Source organism: Sander vitreus, chromosome 18 (genome assembly GCF_031162955.1).
Source record: "Sander vitreus isolate 19-12246 chromosome 18, sanVit1, whole genome shotgun sequence".
Lineage (NCBI taxonomy): Eukaryota > Metazoa > Chordata > Actinopteri > Perciformes > Percidae > Sander > Sander vitreus.
The window spans coordinates 28,846,840-28,864,061 of record NC_135872.1 but is presented as its reverse complement, the minus strand read 5'-3'; the positions used below and the strand labels follow the sequence as shown (position 1 = coordinate 28,864,061).

Sequence of the window (17,222 nt, the reverse complement as noted above, 5' to 3'; positions counted from 1 at the left end):
GAGAGAGAGAGAGAGAGAGAGAGAGATTAACATGTTATGTTACAGCACTTTGTAACTGTTTTGCATTTGCACTGGTTCCATTTAGAGGTAGCTGTCTGCCCTACATGCCTTCTCTTAGATCAGCTCAAGGACCTCACAGTTCCCTGCATCACATCTGGAGCATAGACTGCATATAAAAACGGTGTGGAGCCATGTGGTAGTACGTCATGTTCTGTTCTGTTCTGTACTGTATGTGATCAACTCAGCGCGCGAAAGCTGGCAGGAGAAGATTTGGTCCTCGTGGCTCTCGGTTATACGTCACTCTATGTTGACGTGTGCACTGTAGAGAGCTGTCTTGTTAGCAAATAATCAGCTAGCTGGACACACTTCTTCATAGTGGATGGTTTAGGAAAAGCACCGACAGCTGACTGTTTTTGCAAACACATAAACTTTTAATAATGGCGGCTGACTGGGAAGAAATCCGACGGCTTGCTGCTGATTTTCAGAGAGCACAGTTTGCTGACACAGTGCAAAGGTAACGCTACAAGCAGCTGTTAGCAGCGACGCTAACGTTAGCTAGCATTAAACTTTCATTTACAATTAACGCTGCTAAGCTAACGTTAGTTGAGAATGTTCTCCTTTCTGTTAACAGCTGTCGTAAGCAATAGCACCAAATAAAGCATACGTCTATCATTAAACTGTATTCTTTTTGGTTGTATACATGTATACTTATGATATGAATGTTAACGTTATGTGAAATTAACATTTTCGTGTTGTTATATGTGCATTATTATACACGCCCAGGGACAGCAGATGGAAATTAGCATTGTGCAATTTAGTTTGATTTTCGTCTATTTGCCATACCTACATGGAAATGCTTACAGTATAACGGAAGAACTGCAAGGCCAAAATGCATGTATGAAGCTTCATTTCAAACCTATATTATTTTAGTTTCTGAAAATGAGCTTATATAGCATGTGATTAAAATACAACCTACACTACAGCAGTTCAAACATGGGTCAAAATAGGTGTTTTTGGTCCTCGTCCAAAGAGTGTCATATTTGAAAAAGATGACGTTTTATTTATATAGTGCTTTACATGGTACTCAAAGACACTTTACAGTTAAACCAGCACATATAGCACATTAAAAACAGATAAGCAATAAAACAAAACAAGCATATTAAAAACAATAAAACCAGTAACTATCAGGTGAGAAATGTAAGACTAATGTATGTGGAAAGCTGTGTTTTGATGAGTGTTTTGAATGTGTCCAGGTCAGTACAGTCACGGATGTGTATGGGTAGGGAGTTCCAGAGGGAGGGGGCTGCAATGGTGGAAGCTCTGTCACTCCAGGTACGGTGCTTGGTCCTGAGTGGGGGGGAGATTGTGGCGGTGGAGCAGGTCTGTGAGGTAGGAAGGAGCCTGGTTATGGAGGGCTTTGAGGGTGAGGAGGAGGACTTTAAACTGGATGCGTTGAGAAACAGGGAGCCAGTGGAGGTTCTGAAGGACATCCTTTGCTTGTCAACAACACCTGTGTACAAGTTCCAGAACTTTGGGCCTAACCCTAATGGGAGCTAGGGAGTTTTCAGTATTTTGGTGTCACCCGGTGGATATTATCAGGGTAAAATAGACCAACAAATGAAAGTAGTAGGGGAAAATGTCACTTTCGCGTCACTAACCCTAACCCTTTTCTTCTTTTTTTTATCAGGCTCTCTGAGAGGAATTGCATTGAAATTATTGCAAAACTGGTCCAAGACAAGAAGCTGGATGTGGTGCACACACTGGATGGAAAGGAGTACATAACGCCGGCCCAGATCAGCAGGGAGATCCGAGATGAGCTCTACGTCCATGGAGGTCAGTAAAGTACAAGTACCTCAACATTTGGACTGAAGTACAGTACTGGAGTGAATGTACTTAGTTACATTCCACCACTGCACATGTAAAACATTCATATACTTTCTATGGCGTTAAATCACTTTCCCAGTAACGTTACTCCATGTTGTCATACTTTACAAAAGTATTAATCAGTCATGATACATAATAACCGTGAACACATCCTGTCATTGGGTTTCACAGGGCGAATCAACATCGTTGACCTCCAGCAGGTGTGTATTAGCAAGTTGACATTTTGCTACCATATGCCAACAGAAAGCCGCAACGCTGAATTCATGTTATCTGTGGTTTACGAAAACTTCCTATGAATTATGTCTTGATCTTCATTCTTTCAGATTCTCAACGTGGATTGGGTCCATGTTGAAAACAGAGCGAGTGACATTGCGAAATCCGATAAAGGGGTTCAACTTGTTCTGGGACAACTTATTAATGAGTGAGTATTACCACACTAGTTCTGAAGCCCGAGGCAATGTTAGTCCCTCTGTCCAGCTGTCTGTCCTTAGTCTCGCTTTGCCAGACCTTCCTCCACAGAGCCAAGGAGGGTCTGGCTAGTCCACACAGCATTCCGGGATGGGAGAAAAACGTGCTCTGGTTTATTGGCATTAGGGCTGCAACTAACGATTATTTTCATAGTCGATTAATCTGTTGATTATTTTCTTGATTAATCGATTAGTTGTTTGGTCTCTAAAATGTCAGAAAACGGTGAAACATGTGGATCAGTGTTTCCCAAAGCCCAAGATGACGTCCTCAAATGTCTTGTTTTGTCCTCAACTCAAAGATATTCAGTTTACTGTCATAGAGGAGAGAAGAAACTAGAACATATTCACATTTAACAAGCTGGAATCAAAGAATTTTTACTTTTGTCTTAAAAAAATGACTCAAACCGACTAATCAGTTATCAAAATAGTTGGCGATTAATTTAAGAGTTGACAACTAATTGATTAATCGATTAATCTTTGCAGCTCTAATTGGCATTTCTTTAAACCAATCACAATCGTCTTGGGCGGTGCTAAGCTCCGGACAGAGCCACGGTGCCTCTGCTAAATAGTCTCAGGAAGGAACTAGTTTTGGTGGAACATGTGTACGTTCAGAAGTAGTTTTAGTCGTGCAACAGAAAACTCCGATTGGACAGATAGTCTAGCTAGCTGTCTGGATTTACCCTGCAGAGATCTGAGGAGCAGTTAACCCTAATCGGAATCGGATGTATTGTGATTATTTTTGCGACATTTTTTTTTTTTTTTTTTAAATCGATTATTTTCACTAGAATCAATATTTTTAATTTATTTATTTTTCACCTACATATTTTCTGTCTTGTACCGCTGGTGGCGATGACATCATATCTGTTTCCAGCTAAATGTGCATTCTTCTTAGAAAACAATTAGTTTTTTAAAATCTCTCAGGATATATTGTGTCTAGAAGTGTATTATTTAAATTCTGTTTTGGTTAAAGACGGAGAAGAAAATCCCAATACTCCTACTATTGAATCAGTATACTTCTAGAATCGCAATAAATATCCAATCGGCACCCATGTATCATGAAAGAATCCAATCGGGGGGGGGGGAAGCACATTGTCCCAGCCCTACTACCCTTTAGAGCAGTGTTTCTCAAACGTTTTCAGACCACGGACCAATAACCCAGTTAAAAATATCAAAATATCCCTCGAAACCATAGGCCTCCTTCTTCAACAGTATATTACAAATAACAGTCAAAACGACAGTTTTACAAATAGCTCACTCACTCGTTGTCTATGTTTGCCATATTAATGAGAGGAATGGTGTTGCTTATAACCGTAAACGTTAATCCTTCTGAATTTCTTTTACATGTCAGGCTGATAATTTGTTATGTAAATTGGAGGCCGTATTGCAAAAATGGTTGGCTTCACTGCTGAACAGCCAATTCAAAAAAAGAATCCGTTGAAAATAACACATCTATACTTCTTACTATCAGGCTCTGGAGTCACTCGCAGACAGTTTGAGAAACACTGCTTTACAGCACATACTAAATCAATGACTTAATCCTTTTCGGGGAAACAATCCGGATCTAAACTGACGTTTAAAACCCAGTTCTGAAATAAAAAGGCAAGAAGCTAAATTAAAAACATATGCTGAGAACAATGTTGATGAACTCTGTCCTGTCTGTAGCACGTACCTGGACCGGTTGGCTGAGGAGGTGAATGACAAGCTGCAGGAAGCTGGCCTAATCAGTATTGCAGAACTGTGTAAGAACTACGACCTCCCAGGAGATTTCTTATCTGAGGTGAGTCTTTACCCGCGTGTGTTTATCACGAGAAATTAGGCAGTAAATTGGTTCACGTTTGTATTTAGATTGGTTGATTCCTCTTGGCAGTCTTCAACGGCCGCCACTTCTTTTTATATGTTGTTGCTGCTGACTTCACTGTGATAAACATGATCACTTGTTACTCAGTTGCATAAAAGAATTAAAGCTGGTGATTGCCGGGTGACACTACCTGTTAACATATGTTTGCCCAGTGGCTTTGAGAGACTTTGATAGATACTGCATGAACATCTGGTGCAAAGACTGAGGGTACTAACATCAGGCTGGGAACCATGATGTAAATCAGACATACAATGGCAACTATAAAAAGTTATAGTGTATTTAGCATCTTGGTGATTCTTATACGATAGATAGAATCATTGTTTTCACCTGGTATTAACATGTGATCTGTATCTGGATAATGGCTACTGTTCACAGGGCTTTGCATTATACCTGATATTGATAATAAATATATATATATATATATATATATATATATATATATATATATATATATATATATATATATATAATCTTGTTTCCCACTGCATTGTGACTTGATCTAGTTATGCAAATGATGTAGATGGAGCTGGTAGACAACAAGCGATCAGGCTCTGTGCCATAGCGGCCAAACAGTCAAATTGCAATTCCGAAAACAATTGTTATGTGATGCCACAGAGCCCGAAAATATTTTTTCCCCATAGACTTACATGCCTAAAGAGACGTCTGTTATTCAGTGAATACATAATTTTTTTGGATTGATGATAAATGTGTGTATTCTAATATCTCTCAGGAGCTGACCAAGCGTTTTGGGAAGCTAATCCGAGGAGAAATGGACCAGTACAACAGGGGGGTTATATTTACTCCAGCTTTTGTTGCCCGTCACAAAGCCAGGATACGAGGGCTTTTCAGCGCCATCACGAGGTAAACATTGCTCATATATTTAACACATTGGGCCTCATGCAACAAAACACTCGTGCAAACACATCTGTGGCAATATGTTTTTAGAAGGAAAAGTTCAGCTTAATGCTCCAGAAAAATGCTTTAATAGTGCAAATAAGGCACACATCGTTTCGGCCCACAAGTTGGCCTTCCTCAGGTGTACTTGAATATTATTTATGAGAGTCTGTTAGTCTGAAACAACTACAAGAGTTCATTGTACAGTGAAACAGTGAGGTCATTATTTTGTCATCTTAATTGTCCAATATGAATAGCATCAGTATGTACATCTGTCTGAATAGTAGGGCTGCACAATAATTGCGATTATTTTGACTGATATTGCGATTGCATTTTTGTATCGTTATTCTCATTTTCATTGAAAAATATATTTAAAAAAAAAATGATTATAATGTGATTTTCTTTTTTTTTTTGCGAGGATCTGTACCAAACAAAGATTTCTTCTTTAGTCTGTAGGATACCATCTGTAGGCCGGGACGTCTCCACAGCACTACAATACCTTATTTTAGAATGGTTTGACACATATTTTGCCTTTAACAAATATTGCGCCCCCCTCAGATTTGGATATTGCACTATTTCATATTGCGATTTCGATAAAATTGCGATTAATTGTGTAGCCCTACTGAATAGTACTTTAATGTTTATTTTGGGTGGGTTCGGTTCCTACCCCCGGCCCTTTGCTCCATTTCACTCCCCCTCTCTCTTCTCTTCCACGTCTCAGGCTGCCTTGTCTAATAAAGGCCTAAAATGACCACAAAAAAAGAGTAATACTGTATGTGGTCGACACCTGTATTAATATTTTCTAATTTGTGTCTACTAATATGAATACTAACACTAACTTGACTGTTTTTTTCTGAGCCCAGGACCCACAGCTCAGCAGTGTGACATTCTTCTTTTTATTCTTGGTTACATTTCTGGGAATAAAACTTGTTCTGAGCTGGACAGGCAGCCTTATATAGTTTTGGGAGTGTCAATTATGCTCCTCGCCCCATTTCTATGTCTATTTTCTATTTCTTTATTTTTATTTCGCACCAAAAAAACCCAATAAAATATAAGAAGTGCGTAGCAACACACCAAAAGGAAAAACAATAACAATAAAGTGTTAAAAACAATATGTTCAATCCGAAAAGGAGGCGCTTGTTATTTTCCCACCCCTCATTCAACTTTAAATAGTTCCTGTATATTTTATATATTTTGTATATGTATGTATCATATATTTTATATTATAAATTCATAGCAAGATAACAAATATGCATGAAATATACATCCTTTTGAAAACCTACCAAACATGTTTTACATTTTATCTCACAAACATGCAATTACTCCTGAACACGTGGTTTCCATCAGGCTGAAACCAGTGTTTATGACAAGTTTGGGCAGTTAAGAGAGCTTAGGGAGTCCCACTTGGAACCCTTGTATGAGCAAAGTTGACCAAAAAAATGAGAGAGATTTAGGATAAGAAAATGAAAATGAGGCCCAATGTCCTACTTAATTGTATTGAGTTGTATTTGACACTAAATGCCCTCCTGTTTACTTTCTTGTGCAGGCCGACACCTATCAGCAGCATGATTGGAACATTTGGATTTCAGGAGCATCTTCTGTACTGTAAGGAGAGACGTATGACAGTTGTTTATTCGATTGGTTGAGACGTGCCTCTGTGTTGATATCGTGATGGCTTTTGTCGTTGCCAGCCGTCCTGGAGGAGCTGGTGAATACTGGACGCCTGAAGGGAAGCGTGGTTGGAGGGCGCCAGGACAAAGCCGTCTACATCCCCGATATTTATGCCAAAACGCAGAACGCCTGGGTGGACTCTTTCCTCCAGCAGAACGGATATCTAGGTAGGGGTTTCAAATGATTATTATTATTTGCATATTTCTGTTGCGTCCTGTTTTCTTGTTTCAGCTTTAAACCTCTGACTGTGTAGGCACTTTTACAATCCCATCACAATACAAAATGTTTCTCCCCACAGCTCTGAATAAAAAGATATCACTACACTGTTTTAATCTCTCAATATAAAAGATGAACAGTAGAGGGCAGTAACGACAAAATAACAACACTAAACCTGCATTGTTTAAAAGATGTCAGTGGTGTTCAATCCCTGCAGCATTTCAGAAGACAGTTTTAAGATTCTTTATAAAATTAGAAGATCTTTTAATGAATTTAAATGTGATTATTGATTATGGATAACAAGCATGTTTCTACACTCTTTAATGGTAACCTGGAGGAAAACAAGTGAGATGTTGAGCATGTGAATGTTTTTCCATGAGCAGTGGAAAGCGAGTTTTCTTTTTTAATTCATTTATTTTCAACACTTATTTTTCATTCATAACGTTGACACTTGAATTTTCAATCAACATGTAGCTGTGTATGTATACATGTGTACATGTAGACTAGGATTCCAGTGGCGGCTGCGTAGGATTGTTTCCAACTTGTGTGATACAAACATTTCCAATTACTCTAGAGCAGTGATGTTCAACAGGGGGTCCGGGATCCCTAGGGGGTCCTCAGAGTCAATGCAGGGGGGGCCTCCAAATTCTAGTTAATTGTTGAAAGTTTTTTCAAAAATGAAAAAGTCTTAACATTAATCCAACATACTCATAAGTTTACATACCCATGCTAAAGTTGACTAAAAAGAGGAATAAAAAAACATATTTTGGAAATTGATCTTAATGCCATAATAAAAAAAAAAAAAAAAAAAAGGAAAAATCCAACCTTTAAGGACACCAATTTTCTTTGTGAATGAATAATGTATTGTCAATAAATAAATGTTCTTCCTTAAAATACGGTGCATAAATCAGTACACCCCTATGTTAAATTCCCATAGAGGCGGACAGATGATGATGACAAACATTCAAAGCTTCATTGGAAAACCTCAATAGAAATGGGTATAGGCCTAGTTCAGGGAGACTTCTGAGTCTTAAATCACAGGGAGGCAGCAGAACGACAGTGGGATGTGTATGCATTGCAGTCTAAATGAAAGTAATGACGTCTTGCTTCTGCAGAGTTTGATGCGTTGGTCAGACTGGGGATCCCGGACCCCTCCAGCTACATCAAGAAGCGCTTCAAGTCCAACAAGCTGCTGTTCCTCCGAGCCGCCTGCGTGGGTCAGGCTCTGGTGGACCAGGTGGAGGCCTCTGTCGAGGAAGCTGTCAACTCCGCCACATGGACCGACATTCAGGTGCTCGCACAGCTCTGCCTTTACCCGAGGCACTATTCATGGGGAAAATGTCAAATATATGTATATTACTTCTGTTTTTCACTCTGGCTGTTTTTAGCCGATTCTGCCCAGCTGCCTGTCATTGGAGGACGTCGGGATGCTGATCAGCCAGGCTATGAGGAACACCAACGTGCAGTCCTCCGCCAGAGTGCTGGGAGACACGGTCGTCGTCAGCGAGAAGTTCCTCAGCAACTGCCTCTCTTTGTTTGACGACGCCATGCAGCAGAAAGCTCAGAAGGTACAATTCACTTCAATTTTATTTATAGTGTCAAATCATAACAGTAGTTATCTCAGTACCGGGTCTTGAAATATTTCCAGAATAATGGTCTTTTTTAAGGTTTTAGGTTTCTTTTCCTATGATAATTGTGCAGCATAGGTGCAGAGATACTGTAGATTAAGCACTGTGTAAACAGTAACAGTCTATGTTAAAAAACCATGCATCTTGACATTGAGGCATTGAAATTGACAACTGGTCCCTGGAAAAAAAAAAAGTATGATTAACCGGTCCCTGGCACTATAAAGGTCGGGAACCCCTGGTCTAGACCACACTCTATAATTTACAAAGACCCAACAATTCCTCTCCAAGAGCAAGCATTTGGTACGACAGTGGCGAGAAAAACTTCCTGAAACCTCAGACAGACCCAGGCAGCACCACCTTTGTACAGCCTCCTTTGTCACACATCACATCTCCAGAGAAACCTCCTGTGTGGAGTCCATAAGTAAGAGGTCCAAATGAAGGCTAAAACACTTTGAAAGTACAGTGGTTTTTATTTTTATTTTCTGTTGCTCTCAGGAAATCAAGAACAATCCAGTGTTTCTGATAACTGAAGACGACCTGAAGCAAGCATCCATGCTGACGGAGAGCTCAGCAACTTCTAAAAAGGAAAAGAGAGAAGCAGAGCGCAGGAAGAAGGCTACAGGTTGGCATTTCTGCAAGTGGAATAAGTGTGTCGGGTCACCTCGTCTGAGATCAGTCACGTGCACGATTAACAGTAGAGGGCAGTAACGCCAAAATAACAACTGAGATGTAAACTAAACCTGCATCGTTTAAAATGTTTCAGTGGTGTTCAATCCCTGCACCATTTCAGCAGACAGTCCTTAGATTATTTTTGAAAGGATGCATACCTTCACCTTATCTGTGATATGTGAAGAAGTGTATTTGTTGTTTGATTAGATATCATCTGCTAACTGCTTGTCTCCCAGAGGGCAGTGGCAGTGTGAAATCAGGTGGAGGAGGCAACGCCCGAGAGATCCGGATTCGTAAAACCAAGAAGAAAGGGAGGAAAGATGAGGACAGCGATGAGGAAACCGGACCGTCACAGCAAAGTACAGTCACAGCCACCAAGCTCTTCTATCTTCACTGGGACGTCATGTCTCCATATGCACATTAGCCATGTTCAGTGAGGCATTTTACTCTTAACAGGAGCTATATGGCTGGTTGGCCAGAAATCTCTCCCCTGGGTTGTTAAGCTTTATACATTTTTTTTCTTATGGAAGACAAAGGTAACCGTAGTATCCCTGTGAGACTAATTAGCATGTGTTTTACCTTTGCTAAGATCGCAGTAAACCGACTGCAGCCCCTTTCATGGCCCAGGAGGAGATCGTAGCCGTTTTAGAGGAGAGAGTGAGCGACTGCCCCGAAGAAATCCTCTCAGAGCTGGCCGAGCATTTAGTGAGGTAACACACAGGTTTCTGTCTGAAGTCTTAGTTTTCTCTGCTCACACTTGGCAACAATAAGTCGGTTCTGTCACTGTTAATATCTTCGCAGGCCTCTTAATAACGCCTACCAGGAGGTGCTGCGGACAGTGTTCATGTCCTCCACCAGCTCTCCATCAAGGGCCAACAAGAAGAAGAGCATGAAGGATCTACAGGAGGAGATCTCCAGCCTGTACAACAACATCCGACTCTTTGAAAAGGGCTGCAAGTTCTTCTCTGGTAAATCCTGCTGAGGTCACTCATCACAATGATTGCTACACCATACATATATAGTAATTTATACAATTTTATTTATAATGTATACTGTTTATTGATCCCCAGTGGGGAAATTACAATTTACACTCTGTTTACAGTTTGTGTACAACTGTTTGTTAGAAATCACTACACACAGGCCTGAAATACACACACATGCTCAGGACCTATTCATGCACAAATGGAGAGATGTCAGAGTGAGTGGGCTGCCAGTGCTGGACCAGCGCCCTGAGCCCTGAGCGGTTGGGGGGGTATGGTGCCTTGCTCAAGAGCACCTGGCAGTGCCCAGGAGGTGAACTGGCATCTCTCCAGCTACCAATCCACACTCCGTACTTTGGTCCATACTGGGACCCTCCGGTTCCCAACCCAACTCCCTACGGACTGAGCTACTGCCACCATGGAATGGTTTTTGGGATTCTGGGTTATTTACATTGTTGGTGGAGAATATCACCACTCAGAAGCTTTTAGGCATTTTTCTGTTGTTTTTTTGTATTACCCGCCGTGGTGTGGTAGAACATGGAACATAACACCACCTTACTTCATGGCCATTATTTAATCCCACAGATGATACCCAGGTGCACATTGCCAAGCACATCCTGAAGACCCTGTGCGCAGATGTCACCAACATCCTGGTCAACTTCCTGGCTGCTGACCTGATGATGTCGGTGGAGAACCCCAGCACCATCACCAACGAGGTCACAAACACTTCCTGTCTTTATAAAAATTAAGTAATATCGAATGTCTGGCATTTACGTGCATCTGCATCATCATAGCGATGTTTTGATAGCGTTGTTGTCTTATTATCAGACCTGCAAACTAGTCGCTTTTTGGCGAAAATTGCCATTTTGAATGGGAAAATGTCATCCCATGGGGGGGGGGGGGTACAATTTCCCATAAATGGGAGTTTTAAACAATCACTGACATTAGTTTTGAGGTAAGTGCTGTTATCTGCCAACAATATAAGTGTTTTCGCTAACGTTATAATGGAAAGCAAGCTTGTCGGCTTGTCAGCTGAGATTAGCGAATTGTGTCGTTAGCCTACAATGTTAGTTCAATATGAATGCTAATACAGCACCGGTGCCTTAACAACCGGTATCTACCGGACCGAATAGCAACGCGGATTTCGGTGCTACTTAAATGCCTGCACTTCTCTCTGATGCTCCGAAACGGACGTTAGAGGCAACCTTTTTCAGGCCCTTTTGAGTTTGATGGAAACACGCTTTCACCTGAGGCTTTGTTCGCATGAATTTTTTTAGGGAACTTCAGATAATTCTATAAGTGGATGAAAACATAGCTTCTCTCAGTAGATTATGGGATCCAGCTGCAGAGACCAAGAGCTGAGATCCCATTCAAATGGAGTTAACTAGGACCGTGTGCAGTCTGTGTTTGAGATGCACCGTACGACTTGTTAGAGTTTGGACTTGATCGTGAGTGTCTGTGATGTGTTGCCTCAGGTCAGAGTGAAGATTTTGGGCAAACTGTCGGAGGAGACTAAAGGGCCTCTCATGAAGCTGCACAACTGCCTTAACGGCAAAGTGAGTATGTTTCCTGTCGGTTACATCATCAGCTGGTCACTTTAGCTTGAAGGATCAAACTGAAATAGAGTGGTGGTGCCTTGTTCCCAGACTATTGAAGACTTCCTGACCAACATAGAGATCTGTGCAGAGGTGTGTGGCTTCATGCTGAAGAAGGCGGACAAGAAAAAGGAGAGGTAATGGAAGTTCATTTTCTTGTGGATGTTTTCTTTTTACATTGAGGGCCCTATTTTAACAATCTACAGTAGGTGTGTTTAGGGCGTGTCCAAATCCACTTTTGCTAGTTTGACGGCGGTAAAAAAGGGTCTGTGCACCGGGCGCATGGTTCAAAAGGGTTGTACTTAGTGTCTTCATTAATCAGAGGTGTGTTTTGGGCGTAACATGCAATCAACCAATCAGAGATCATCTCCCATTCCCTTTAAAAGCCAGGCGTGTTTGGACCTTGGAGCATTGCTGTTATGATGGAGGATTTGCTGAGCAGGAAGGAGAGATGTTCAGGAGAAAAAACTGATCTGCTCATGCGTGAAGTGAATGCGTGCGAGCAGATCATGTCATAATACTATTTCACATTGTAATATTTTTAGTTTCAATCTTCTGCATGTGTGTGTGACGCTGTGCACGAGCCTAGGAGCATTTTACTAATGCTCTGTTAAAATAACAATGAAATGCTGCGTTATTGACTTTAGACCAGGTTTTTGTTGGTCAATGGAGCGATCACTTCCCGCTGCCTCAAGATAGCAATACTCCCAGAAAGCACCTGAACACACCTCCCTGTAAGACCAGCATGCCCAGAATGCACCTGAACACACCTCCCTGTAAGACCAGCATGCCCAGAATGCACCTGAACACACCTCCCTGTAAGACCAACATGCCCAGAATGCACCTGAACACACCTCCCTGTAAGACCAGCACGCCCAGAATGCACCTGAACACACCTCCCTGTAAGACCAGCCCATGGGCCACAGATGGGAGCAGGTGCATTTGCTATTTAAACCTCGTGGGCGCTGGACGGGAAACTGACAACTGGGTCGGTCTTAAACTAGCAAAGACACTTGGGTCGATCCTTGTGCTGCGCTGGGTGCAGGATAGGGCCCTTAGTATTTAATCAGTAAGGCTGTAAATCACACAATACAATATTATATTGATTATTTGGACACCGCTACAATATTTACTGATATCACAAAGCCTGCCACGATACGATGTTGATTCAATTCAGTTCAGCGGCCTGCGACCGATACATAAGCCCATTTAACACAGTCAGTTACATTTGCATCAACTCACAAAAAGTAACGGAAATATGATTTGACAATTTCATTACTAAGCTCTTCCAGACATTCCAGACAACCTTCATCCTGGACTTCATCTGCCCATCACACATACTATATATTTCTTTGCATTCTGCACTAAACCCATTCAGCCTCTTTTCTCTCTACAGCTATTTTGTATATATTTGTTTCTGTTTCTGTATTCATTGTTTATTTCTCATCAATGTTTAATATGTTTGTTTGTGTATGTATGCACCGATCACCAAGGCTAATGTCACGTAGTGTAACTACTGTAGCAATAAACTCCTTTGTGATTGTGCTTGGTCCAGACAGGCCCTGTTCGTGCACCGCCAGGCTCTCAGTGAGCAGCTGAAGGAGACGGAGGACCCTGCTCTGGTGCTCCACCTGGCCAGCGTGCTGCTGTTTCAGGGCAGCACCCACAGCATGCTGCACGCTCCGGGGCGCTGCGTGCCTCAGATCATCGGCACCCTCACTGGCCGAATACCCACGGTATGTCTGACACTCACTCAGTAATGTGGCTAAAAGCTCTGTTTGCTGATCAATGTTATGGGTGCGATACAATATTATATAGATTCTTTGGACAACGATACGTTATTTGCTAATTTCTTAACGTCTGTCACGATACGATTTTGATTCAGTTCAGAGGCCTGCGATCCATACGAGATGATACCCTCTGCCCATTTAACACACTAACATTTATAGCAACTCAACTTGACAGTATTACTGAGCTCTTCCAGACATTTAAATTAAAAACAAACTGTTCTTTTTAATAAAAAGAATAAATATATGTGGGAATCTAAAATAAAGGGGCATCTTACAGATCATATGTATCGATATTTTCACTTTGCATTGATAATATTGGATCGTTGATCTTTGAATGGATGTATCAATCCAGATCGGTGTGTGTCGTTACACCCCTAATCCTCCTCGTGTTACTAAATACCCACGCAGGGTTTCCGCGGGGTCTGAAAAAGTCTTAAATTCCCTGAAGAATTGTGTTGTATGTCTTAAATAGTTTTTAACGGGTCTAAATGATCTCATTGAAATGCTCCCGCAGCACTTTACTATGTTTTTTTATTCCGTGGTGTTGTAGTTCTTTTTTTCGCTACTCCAAATATAATTCGCTGCATTAGGACTACAAATGGTGAATTTCCATAAAGACCACCAACAGTGCAGCTCTAGCTCAGTTCTAATAGACATGTTTATTTGTGCTTCTGTGTGGTCTAAATGCTTCAGCAAATGTTGGCAACACACTGCTTCGTCTCAGGGTTGTTTACATCCAGACTTCAGACTCAGCAGCTGTCGGTAACCATCTGCTGCGGTGTGTGTTTGTGTGGTGAGTTAAAGGGTTAAATGCTAAGGTGCTGAAATGTTTACGTGCGTGCGTGTGTGCGTCACTGCCTGTGTCGTTGCAGGAGCAGCAGCAGCTGCTGTCTACGTACCAGAGCCTGGTGGTGAAGCAGCTGGTGAGCCAGAGTCAGAGCAGGAAGCAGGTGGAGGCGGAGGGCGAGGGCGAGGCAGAGCAGGACGAGGAGGCCCGGAGCGTCCGCACACAGCTCACGGCCCTGACTCCACAGGTCAAGGACCTGATACTGTCCCAGAAGAAGATGTCTGTCACAGAGGACTGAACCCATTTCAAAACTTAGAGGAATGAATGTTGGAACTGATGGATGATTAACAGGGTTTCCCCCAGAAAAGTTGGTAGGCCCCGGTTGCAAGTGTCTTTTTTTGACGAGGGCCCAGACTGATGGCAGCATTAATATAGAGCCCAATAGTTTCTGTGATAACAGAATCGCAAAATTAAGAATTTAAAAAAGCTATAAGACAGATTCCATAGGACCCTACATTAAGTCAGTGCTAAAAGCTAACTGTAGGTTTGAAAATATATGACTACGTCTAAGTTTACAACCAAGCCACCCTACTGTATCTGTAGTTTAAAAAATGTCTTAAAAATACATGAATAATTCCCAGTGGCTTAGGCCTGGTGGGGGGCAACTTAGGCCCGGTGGGCCAACAGGCCTGTAATACACTGGGGGGAACCCTGATGAATCTTTGTATGGTCTTACATGTTCAGATGAATACTTCTAACCCTGCTAGATCAGCTGGTAATACTGTGATGTATCCATGTTGACATCGTTCTAAATTATTAAAGGAAATTCCTGTGTGGGATGTCTCCCTGTAAACCCAATTAACATGAAAGTCCTCAATGAGGTTCTGATTTTCATGCATTCATTAAAGCTCTTCTCTTCCTCATGTGTTTGAGGTATTTATTTATTCCTTAAGGTTGACGAGTTATTGGATGAGAAACCTGAATGTTTTCCTCAACCTGGTGTCCATCAGCAGCAGGCAGACACGCTGCGGTGCTTCCAGTGGGTTTATCAGCTGCAGACAGACAAAGTTAGCAACTAGCTCAGGGGGGTCAAACTCAACTTCACTAAGGGCCACACTGGAAAATGAGAATCACATCAAAGGGCCACCATGCAGAGTTTATTTAACCAAAAAAGTCAAATATCTTTGGATTATTGCTTGTATCTAATAGCCTTCTCACCTACAGTTTTGGTCGACATAAAGCCCTGAACCAGTCAGTAGAAGAGTTCCTTAGCTATCAGAGAGTTTAGCGAATCAAGCTAAACTGTTTCACAGGCCTGAATTTGCAAACTGACCGGCTGTGTGGGAATTTGAGTGTCAAAGTCGGCAAGTCTGCCAAATTCTGCTTCTGTTTCTCATTTTTTTAGTTTGGCGCACATCTAGGCAGGCCAAAAATGTGTTATGAACCTCAATTGATATGCGGGCCGGATCAAAATTTCAAGGGGCCGGACTAGAGCCTTGAGTTTGACACATGTAAATGAGCTTGTCAACATAGTGGAGCATTTGGCAGCTTTTTCTCAGGAGACCTCAAACCGCTAAAAGGAGAACAAATATTGGACTAGCGTTTGTGAGGTGGCCACATACAGGACTTTAAATGAACGCTAATGTTGCTCTGTGTATCGGGGGAGAGGGAAACGATGTGGCTCGGGACACAATGACCAAAAAAACACGTGCATGATTTGAAGTCAAGTCAACTTTATTTATATAGACGCCAAAGTCAAGTAGAAAAGAAGGACGTGAGGAGTAGGGATTAAATCAACAGATTAAAGAGCACTAGAGGAAAATAAAAGAGAAGTCAAGCGGTAAAAAGCTAAAAGCAAGTGAAAAAAGGATTATTAAATAGGATTAAAGAACAGGCCTTAATGTGGGATGGGAGGCTGTTCCAAAGCAGGTCAGTAATATATTGTGGAGATATTTCCTCTAATGCATTAAAATAAATGCCAAATTCCCTGATGAGAATTGATCAGCCTCCCCTTTTGCTATGTCTACATTTCTATGAAATCCAATGAGCAGAACTGGGAATTCAAAATATCCTCCCTAAATAAACTTGAGCTGGGGATTTCTCACGTTTTGAAGTTGAACACAGAATCAAGTGGAGGCCGACGTGTGGAGGCAGACAGCCTGGCAGAGGAAGAGGCTGCTCGGGAGAATATGAATATATGTGAGGCATCATACACACAAGCACATGCTCCATGTCGCCATGGAAACAAGCATCTCTTCACAGAGGACCGATTCTTTTGCTTTCTTTTCGCTTGCTGTTTTTACCACCGAGGCCTCCAGCTTTGGCAGGCGAGAGAAGTCAAATGAGGAATTTCATTCTAAAATGAAAGATTCAAAAACAGAGCCTCCTACTCTCTGAATATGATTCATACCAACTCTGATGCAAAATGTAAACCACATTGATCCCTTTAGACTATAGAAAAATAGACTCATGGATAACATACACATTTGCATTTTCTTTTTCCAAAATAGCATATACACATACAGTGCATGCAGTGGTGGATAAAGTATCTGTATTTCATTAAACGCTCCAAACATAAGAGTACTCATGCTACTCCATGAAAAGACATATTTTCAGTTTCAAGCTTTGTGTTTAGTTTAAAACCAGACCAGGAATGAACGGAGGAATGAAGGTGTCAGTCCAGGAGTGGGTTTGTGAGAGGGCTTGAGTGGCAGCGTTTGAAATAAGTCATAGAACATATAATAAGTCATATAACATATAAGTCATATAACATATAAGTCCTA

The 17,222-nt window shown here is 41.5% G+C and overlaps 1 protein-coding gene across 1 annotated transcript; it reads left to right on the top strand.

Annotated features, from left to right (window-relative positions):
* Window positions 1-296: 296 nt before the first annotated feature.
* ufl1 (UFM1-specific ligase 1) lies at window positions 297-15,364 on the top strand. The gene is made up of 19 exons (XM_078274825.1): window positions 297-514; window positions 1,688-1,833; window positions 2,056-2,084; window positions 2,208-2,305; window positions 4,014-4,128; window positions 4,940-5,070; window positions 6,650-6,708; window positions 6,795-6,941; window positions 8,106-8,281; window positions 8,379-8,558; window positions 9,114-9,240; window positions 9,524-9,646; window positions 9,877-9,997; window positions 10,089-10,255; window positions 10,853-10,983; window positions 11,743-11,823; window positions 11,914-11,999; window positions 13,418-13,598; window positions 14,525-15,364. Exons 1-19 carry the CDS (start codon window positions 438-440, stop codon window positions 14,735-14,737), a joined length of 2,388 nt encoding a protein of 795 aa, XP_078130951.1. The 5' UTR covers window positions 297-437; the 3' UTR covers window positions 14,738-15,364.
* Window positions 15,365-17,222: the final 1,858 nt, after the last annotated feature.